The 9,629-nt window shown below is 43.5% G+C and overlaps 1 protein-coding gene and 1 pseudogene across 1 annotated transcript; both read right to left on the bottom strand.

Annotated features, from left to right (window-relative positions):
- Window positions 1-453: 453 nt before the first annotated feature.
- LOC141812346 (uncharacterized) lies at window positions 454-1,454 on the bottom strand. Its single transcript, XM_074700383.1, has 3 exons — window positions 1,427-1,454; window positions 1,201-1,349; window positions 454-750 (listed from the first exon to the last, which is right to left on the bottom strand). The coding sequence occupies exons 1-3, from the start codon at window positions 1,452-1,454 to the stop codon at window positions 454-456; spliced, it is 474 nt and encodes a 157-aa protein (XP_074556484.1).
- A 2,013-nt stretch (window positions 1,455-3,467) lies between these two features.
- Window positions 3,468-4,806, bottom strand: LOC141812344 (uncharacterized; annotated as a pseudogene).
- Between the last annotated feature and the right edge of the window lie 4,823 nt (window positions 4,807-9,629).

Below are 9,629 nucleotides of genomic sequence, written 5' to 3'. Positions count from 1 at the left end.
AAATTGTTTACAATTAACCTCCTATAGTTCTCATATGTCACATTCTCCCCCACTAGGGCAAAAATTTGATTCCCAAATTTGTTATCTTCATACTACAATGCAGAAATACTATGAAAATTGAAATGATACCTCAAGCAAATAGATGGGGATATCGAGCTCGGATAATATCCTCCAGCTCTCATGTAGCCTCCTCATCTGTATGATGTTGCCATCTGACTTTTACAAGTCGAACGATTTTGTTCGCAACTGTCGTTCTTTATGGTCAAGAATTCGTACATGAATCTCCTCATAAGATGCGTTCGGCTGGAGAAGAACAGGTACTTTCCTCAGAATATGCGAAGCTATGAAGGTACATATTTCTGCAACATAGAAACATGAAATACGCTATATACATCAGCAAGTGTCAGCGGTAATGTCAGGTAGTATGCCACCTCACCAATCCGTTCTATTATCTCAAATGGACCAATATAGCGTGGAGCCAACTTTCCTTTCAGTCCGAACCTCTTCACCCCTTTCGTGGGTGACACTCGTAACAACATGATCGCCCACAGAGAACTCCAACGGTCGACGTCTCTGATCTGCATTACTCTTTCTGTCGACCATGAGCCTCTGACATACGTCGTCGGATAACTCGTACAAGCTCCGCATCCTACTGGATACTCTGCAGACCCAATAGCTGTCGCTCGCCAACCTCCTCCCACAACATCGGAGATCGAATGGTCTACCATACAATGCCTCAAATGGAGCCATCTGAATAGTAGAATGATAGCTGTTATTATACGCGAACTCCACTAGATGTAAGTGATCCTCCCAACTGTCACAAAAATCCATAACACACGCTCGTAATAAGTCCTCAAGAGTCTGAATGGTACACTCCGACTGACCATCTGTCTACGGATGGAATGTTGTACTAAAGTGAAGCTCCATACCCAGTGCCTGCTGCAGACTCCGCCAGAACCGTGAAGTAAAACGTGGATCTCTATCTGAAATAATACTCACTGGAACTCCATGTAATCTAACAATCTCTCTGCAGTACAAATCCGCCAAACGATCCAGCGAATCAGGCTGACGTATCGGAAGGAAATGCGCAGATTTGGTTAACCGATCCATGATTACCTAAATCGCATCATGACCCTTCCGAGTCCTGGGTAAGCCGGTAACAAAATCCATCATAATATGATCCCACTTCCACTCCGATACCGGTATCTCCTGAAGTAGTCCTACTGGTCTCTGGTGTTCAGCCTTCACCTGCTGACAGACTAAATACCTCGCAACAAAATCTGCAACATCTCTCTTCATGTCGTTCCACCAATAGGAGCGCTTCAGGTCTCGATACATACGAGTACCACCTGGATGTATCGCAAATCGAGAATGATGTGTCTCCTACAATAACTCCTCCTTCACCGGATGCTACTCTGGAACACACAATCGTCCTCGAAATCGAAGTATCCCATCTGTGTCATAGGAAAACTCTGACTGCTGTCCGGCGTCCACTCTACTATAGATGAACTGAATATGCTGGTCGCTAGCCTGTGCCGACTTGATCTTCTGTACTATGGGTGACTACGCCATCATATAGACTAATACTCCTCGCTGAGTCTGACTAAGCTCCTCTAATCCCAACTCTGAAAACTGCCGGATCAAATCAGTAACTGCCACCCACTGACTAGCCAGAATCCCACAAGATTTTTGGCTAAGCACATCTGCGACCACATTAGCTTTCCCTGGGTGATAGCTAATGGTACAATCATAATCCTTCAGATACTCCATCCATCGTCTCTGTCTGAGGTTCAGTTCCTTCTGAGTGAATAGATACTTCAAACTCTTATGATCGGTGAAGATCTCAAAAGTAACTCCGTAGAGATAGTGTCGCCAAATCTTCAAAGCGAAGATAATAGCGACAAACTCTAAATCATGAACAGGATAGTTCTTCTCGTGGTCTTTCAACTGACGAGAAGCATACGCAACCACCCGACCATGCTGCATCAACACCGCACCTAATCCCTAGAGTGAGGCATCGGTGTAAAGCATAAATCCATCTTCACCAGAAGGAATCACTAGAATCGGGCACTCACTAACCGCCACTTAAGCTCCTGGAAGCTAGTCTCACAAGCCTCTGACCAACTGAACTTCACCCCCTTTTTGGTCAGACGGGTCAGCGGTGTAGCGATACGAGAAAAATTCTCCATAAATCTCCGATAATAACCAGCTAAGCCCAGAAAACTACGGACCTCCTGAACTGTCTTCGGCTGCTCCCAACCAGTAACAGCCTCTATCTTCTGAGGATCAACAGAAATACCTCTGCTCGATACAACGTGTCCAAGAAATCCCACCGATGACAACCAGAAAGCACACTTGCTGAACTTCGCATACAGCTGCTCACGACGTAATATCTCGAGTACAATACGGAGATGCTGCTCATGTTCTGCCTCCGATCAAGAATATATCAGAATATCATCGATAAAGACAATGACGAACCGGTCCAAGTACTCCAAGAAAATCTAATTCATCAGATCCATAAATACGATCGGAGCATTGGTGAGATCGAACGACATCACCAAAAACTCATAGTGTCCGTACCGAGTGCGAAAAGTCATCTTCTGTACATCCTCATCTCGTACTTTGAGCTGATGATAGCCAGATCGTAAGTCAATCTTAGAGTACACACAAGAACCCTTCAGCTGATCGAACAAATCATCAATACGCGGTAAAGGATATTTGTTCTTGACTGTTACCGCATTCAACTGACGGTAATCGATACATAATCTCATAGATCCGTCATTCTTTTTCACAAATAGGACTGGAGCTCCCCATGGTGAAACACTCGGACGAATGAAACTCCCGGTCCAATAACTCCTGTAACTGAATCTTAAGTTCCTCTAACTCTTTCGGTGTCATCCGATACGGAGCCTTAGACATGGGTGTCGTGCCTCGAATCACCTCAATAGTGAACTGGACTTGCCTCTGAGGTGGCAAGCTAGGAAGTTCGTCCGAAAAAACATCCTGATACTCTCGGACGATACGGATATCAGAAAGACAAGAAATACTGTCCTCTTCTGTTTGCTTCAGAAATAGTAGATAACCTTGGCAACCACTGTCTAACATTCTCTGCGCTTGTATGGCAGAAATAAGAGACAATCCATCATTCTGAGTACCAACGAATTCTCAAGCGGGTTGATCCGGAGGTCGGAAGGTAACCACTCTCGCTCGGCAATCTACTGTAGCATGATACGTGGCTAACCAATCCATACCCAGAATAATATCAAACTCTATCATATCTAGCACCTGCAGATCCACCGTAAGGGTATGCCCGTCAAAATCCAGCGGACATCCCTTAATCTCTATGATTTGTAGTCAGCACTTCACCTGAAGGTAAAGATACTGCCAGACTACACGATCTAATCATAGAAATTCTACCAATTTTTCTCAAAAATACTCTAGACATAAAGGAGTGAGAACTACCAGTATCAATCAAGGTATTTGTATATATGAAATAAACAGAAACCATACCCCGGATGACCGATCCATCGGCCCGCTGTGCCTCCTCCCGAGTGATAGCATAGACGCGTCCAACCTCTATACTGGAAGGCTGTGTAACTGGCTGAGAGGTAGAAGGACTTCCACTCTGTCAAAATCTGACTTTGAGGGGCTGGAAACTGAGGCTGCTGAGAAGGTAACATATATGACTGAGGCACCGCTGGTATATACTGCTGTATAGGACAACAAATCTCTGAACTGATGGGATACTGAAATGCTGTCGGTAAAGTCGCATGATCTCTCTCCCTACAGCATATATATCTGTGGCTGAGATGGCAGGGGTCGCTGTTGCTGAGGGCCTCTGGTCCTCTGTGTCCTCTGTGATCGCTGCTGTGTAAAACGTCCTCCAAAAGATGCAACATCAGTAGACTCCAACTGAGCCTTCAGGGTACACTCTCTGACTATATGGCCGGAAAGTTTACAATAATAACAGATAGAATGATCCAATGGACAATCAACCATCATATGACTATGCGACCCACACCGATTACACTTCTTATTCTTATCTTTCTGGCTCGGCTGTGAGGTACTATGAAACTTCCCTCCTGACGACTGCCTAGTCTTCTATCTCTTCTGACCAGTCGACTGAGAGTCCTGACTCTTCATCTTACCGCGAGCACTCTGCTTCTCAATCTCTTTCTCTCTAGCTATCTGTTGATGTGTCAACTCGATCGAAAGTGCTCGATCTAAGGCCTCTTTGTACAAGTGGATAGAAGACCCGGACATTCGAACTCATATATATGCGGAAAGGCCCTGTATAAACTGAAACATACGATCCTCATCCTGTACCACCAGATGTCGACAAAACTCTGCGAGTTTAGTGAACTTCGTATTATATTCCATAACTGATTTTTCTCCCTGCTTCAGACTCAAGAACTCCTGACGCCGTGCCATACGGAAAGTCGCTGGGAAAAACTGTCTCTCGAATGCCTCTCTGAAAGATATCCAAGTCACCTCTTGAGCTCCAAAAATGATCTTCTGAGTCTTCCACCAGGTAAGAGCCTGGTCTCGAAGATGGTACGCAGCTAATCCGACCTTCTCTGCATCCGTACAAGACATATAATCAAATGTATCTGTAAGATTCTCCAACTACGATTGAGCCATCCACGGATCAGATCCTCCGTGATATAAAGTGAAACGGTCCTTGGCAGACTTGGCCAACGTCAAGATACGACCTCTGTCAGCCGGAGCAGATGTAGACATAGCCAGCAGACTCTCCGGAGCCCGAGAACTCTGCTCTCCGGTAGGAATATTATGGTCTGATCCCATATATCCCTCTCCTCTTCGATAATATTCGGCTCCTTCGACCCAACAGGTCGTCTCGGTGGTCGACCTCGTCCTCGGTTTACAGGAGTCATATAATAAGATGGTACCTGATATAACAACCAGTATAAATTTTCTAACAAATACAGGAATATACCAGAAATACTTATAGATTACTGCCTGGAGATCTTTTGCCATGCCAATTCCATCCGAGTAAATCAAAATCTAATAAACCCGGTACTATGACAAATCTGAAATAAACTAAGAAACAAATATAGATCTAAAGCTCTGATACCACATAAATGGTATCAGATAAACTCTACATGTAAAATCCCAACGAACCGAACTGCTCTGATACCATTAAATTGTCACGTCCCGGGAGACAACTATACGAAAAATTTTGACAGCATCTCTCTAGTAACCATGATAATTTCCCTGAATACATGTATACATAAAGGCCTACACGACCTATCCATACTATAAAATATGGATTTATGTACAACCAAGCAATAGAAATGTGACCCACACGGCTACTAACATATCCTAACGTATGCATAACAATGTAAATCTAATCTACACAACTACCAACGAATAAACTCGAGAAGTCTACAAAATCCGAAATTACGCATGTGGAAACATAAATGGGTACGACTATAAAATCATGAATAAGAAACATACTAGAGTCTCAAAAACACCAATACGAATCATAAACTCATAAGTAAAGAAGGTAAAACAGAAAGTGCCACAACTCTATACTGATACATCCACACACAAAAACATAAGAAATATCTTCTGCTGTCAGATGACATGACTAGCAGGATCTCCTCGGCATCAGCTGTAATCTCCTACCTGATATCTGGGAAGACAGAAAAATCTCACAGTCTAAAAGGTGAGTACAGGATACTCAGTGGATAATCAGCAAAGATAGTGCATGATCAAAATATATAATCAAGAGCACAGGTATATAACGAATAACAAGAATCAACATGTGATCAATAATAACTCTGTAGGTAGTATATATACTGAAATGGATCTCATAGAATGTATCAATCCATATGAATGATCATGTCATATCGATGTATCAATTAAGAATCAACCAAGAATACATTCACATCCAAATGCAGTATACATAGGGTCCAATACATTTATATCAAGCATACAATGCAATGCAAGCATATGCATGACGCAGCTGCCTATACTCGCTCCAGTACTCATGTGTCTATATGAGACTGAGAGTGTCGGACATCCGAATGGTTATACATCCAGCCCTACAATAAAGTAGTCTGTTGATCCAACAGTAGGTAGCCATCTATAGTTACGTACATCCTATGGTCAATGTCTGTCTTCTAATACTCGTCCCTGAGTATCACTCTCATACTCTCCGAGTACCACCCCTCACCGGTGTCAAGGTCAGCACATCGACTGGCTGCGTACAGGCCATAGAACCACCATCACCATGATGGAAATAAGGGAATCATAACCACCTATATAAGCATGTCACTACAGGCCAACTATCCATAACGATGGACCCACAACATTGTGGTTTTCAATCGTCATCATGCATCATGATGTGATGATCTAACCACAGTAATCAACATCTACCATGCTACTCAACATGCGTAGGTAATAAAGCCCTAATGATCACAGGTATCATAGACAAAAGATAATAACATCTAGTGATCACAATAACATAAGCAAAGATAGAAATAATAATCCCGTAGATCAAAGGATTCATACAGCAGAATTGATAATCCAAGATCAAAAGATTTAAGAGCAAACATGGTATAAACATGAGTAACATAAGTGTCTAATCTACAACCAGGTATAGGAATGTGATCAATAGACTAATCAACAACAATAGAAAAGGAAACATGCACTGAAAATAGAACAGATCTGTATTGACCAAATACAAAAATTATCCACCTGATATATCGCAAGTCAGAAATATATCCTCGTATAGAATCAAAATTCTACAATCACTCAAGGTCCTGCAAGAAGAATAATAATAACATCTCTAAATGCAATGACATATCAAAGAAACCCTAATCAAGTTAGAGTTAGTTTAACCCTATTCAATTAATACTTGTTAAGTCAGCTCATGCTAAGGACCAATTAAGATCCAATAGCACAACCAAACCTAACATTAACCCTAACTCCTTAGCTGATCAATCCAAAATACAATAGAACCATTTAATCCAATAATTCTTTCAGATCAGCCCCAATTTAATCAAGAGAACAGAGTAGTCCTAGTCCTAACCTTGTTTTAACGCTATGATATGAGTCATACCTTATTCTTTTATATTGCATATTTCTACTCTTTTGTTTGGAGATCTGCTTTTTGTATATTTTGTTTAACAGGATGTGATTTAGAGTCAAAATGATTCATTATTGATGGTGGAGCAAATAGTGGAGAAAAGGGGCTCAGTGAGTCTCTTATGTAGCCTGCCTGGTAGGCACGGCCGTGCCTCACATACCCACGGCCTAGACACGGCCGTGTCCCTCCAGATGCCAAAAGGCACGGCCGTTGAAGCGCCAGTTACTGGCCATGCCCAAAAGGCACGACTTCCTTCCAACAGAGCCGCGACCTTGTGAGACTGTGCCTCATAGGCACGGGTGTGCCTGGCAACAGAGTACTGCACATGGCCGTGCCTCCTAGGAGGCACGGCCGTGTAACGGAAAGTACACGGGCGTGTCTACCTATCAATCTGGACAGTTTACTTAAAGTAAAATGAGCATAACTTTCATCTCCGATTGAACCACGGGCCGTCACCCCTCAATCTAACTTCAAGATCTATAACTTTGCTTCAGGGTGAACAGAACGATCCGGCCGTGCTAAATGGCACGGCCGTCATCACGGTCACGCTGGGTGCTCTGCCCAAACTGTAGACCAAACTTCGAACCAACATAACTTTCGGCTCAGATGGAGTTATGGTCGGTCCACTACCCAAATTGAAGATAATTCAATGCTCTATAACTTTGGTTCAGGGTCCAATTGAAGAAAACTGGGTTTACTAGGTGAAAAACCCATTGAGGTGGAGCCTTATAAACCAGGGACAATCCAGTTTTGGGTGAGTATAAAAGGTGGAAACAAACCCACTTGGGTTATCTTGGGTCATTCTCCAAAACCCTTGGTCTTGGCTTGGCGGCGGCGCCTCCCCCTCTCTATGGGAGGCCCTAAGATCCTTCGCCGGTCCACCTCGCCATTCATCTCCACCGATCCATCCTACACCGGAGCAAGAAGATCTTCAAGAGGATGCTCACGTTTCAAAGATAAGTCTTCCCCTCTTTGGTGGATGATGTTTATTATGCATACTTATTGTAACCTTCTTGTAATGGAGTAGATCCTTGAGTTTAGGATGTAGGATGAACATCTATGTAATGATGGTGATGTATGAACTAGTTTATGTAATTTTCCCTATTCAATGAGATGTTTACACTTGTTTCATGTATCATGTGCCTTGAATGTGTTTGATGAAATGTTTGTGTGAGTGCATATGCATGATTATGAGGGGTAGATTACTTTGTAGGGAGATCCTAGGATCGTATACTCGGGGTGCCTCGTGACAGGAGGAAAGCCTTAACCGGACCTTCCGAGGTGATTCCTACATAGTGGTAAACTCCTATAAGGGATATCTAATGGTTGATGGACACTGGGATAAGGTCCTTAACAGGGTACTCTGTGACAGAGGGTAGGCGTTGGATCGTATACCGGGGCGCCTCGTGACAGGAGGAAAGCCTTAAACTGGGTTTTCTAACGCACCTTTACTAGAGGGCCACAACATAGGACTCTAAGGTCAATTGCCAACAAAGCCTGACGAGGTCGAGTTGATTTTGATTAGAATCTCTACAAGGTGGTGAACATTGAGAGTAAGGGAACAAACATGAATTAGGGATATCGCCTAGCATTGATGTGAAATCGAAGTCCTAAACTTATCCATCTCACCCATAAACCCCAAGTCAATCTCTCCTTCTCTACCATACACAACCAGCAATCCTCAACCAATTCGTTTCTCTCCGAGTCTAATAACTAACTTAGTGACATCACTATAGCTAATACACAGTCCCTGTGGTTCGATATCTTTTATTACTTGATGACAACCGTATACTTGCGGGAGCGAATTGTTTCCAAAGACTTTACCTCAAATCTATCAGCTCCTTTGCCCTAGAAGTCCTTGCTCAATTCTTGATCAAATCCTGCCCGACTCCAAGCTCTGATTTCTGATTTACACCAACCTCACCCCAATCAATCCAGAATCCGATTCATTCCTAACCGAATGCAAGAAAAGGGAATTCACTGCAATCCAATTATTCAGATCCACCACTCAATCACAAGATCCGTCAAACAAAGGCAGACGATTGAACAAGAAAAGGAAGAAGAACTCTAACCTTCCTTGTCCTTGTTGAAAAGGTTGAAGGCTCCTTGACTGGCAATCAAGAAACCGTGTCTTCAACCCGCGAGGGGATAAAAACCAAACTACAATGGGGCAATGGGTGACTGCCCTAGAGAGGAGATTGGAGACGGCTTGCCCACCCTCAACTTCTTTGGTGATGACCAGGCTCACAAAGTGGTTGTGACCCAGTGAAGGTGGTGGAAGAGGTGGATCTAGGGCGCGGACGGCAGGAAGATGATCGCGTGAAGTGGACAAGGCGATACCAGAGGGAAGGTCGATCGCGATGGGGAAGAAGAAGAGAACTTGCGATTTCAAGCAGGGAAGAAAGCTTCGAGCGAATGAGAAGATCGCGGCTTCGGGCGCGGTTCGGAGAAGGTAGATCGCGGTTGAGGCTTCTTATCGGGTTCTCCTTACCGGATCCAAGCTTTTAACCCTTTA

This window comes from Curcuma longa, chromosome 18 (genome assembly GCF_044706935.1).
Source record: "Curcuma longa cultivar G26 ecotype Majalengka, Jawa Barat chromosome 18, ITB_CL_G26_1.1, whole genome shotgun sequence".
NCBI classification, from domain to species: domain Eukaryota; kingdom Viridiplantae; phylum Streptophyta; class Magnoliopsida; order Zingiberales; family Zingiberaceae; genus Curcuma; species Curcuma longa.
Note: the sequence above shows the minus strand (reverse complement) of the source record. Positions and strands in the feature narration are given on the sequence as shown.

Coding starts and splice junctions, on each gene's coding strand:
- LOC141812346 (XM_074700383.1), bottom strand. CDS start 1,454: ATGGGATACTTCGATTTCGAGGACGATT. Junction 1,350..1,426: donor CTTCGATTTCGAGGACGATT/GTGTGTTCCAGA, acceptor CGATACATCCAG/GTGGTACTCGTATGTATCGA. Junction 751..1,200: donor GACTACTTCAGGAGATACCG/GTATCGGAGTGG, acceptor TCTACTATTCAG/ATGGCTCCATTTGAGGCATT.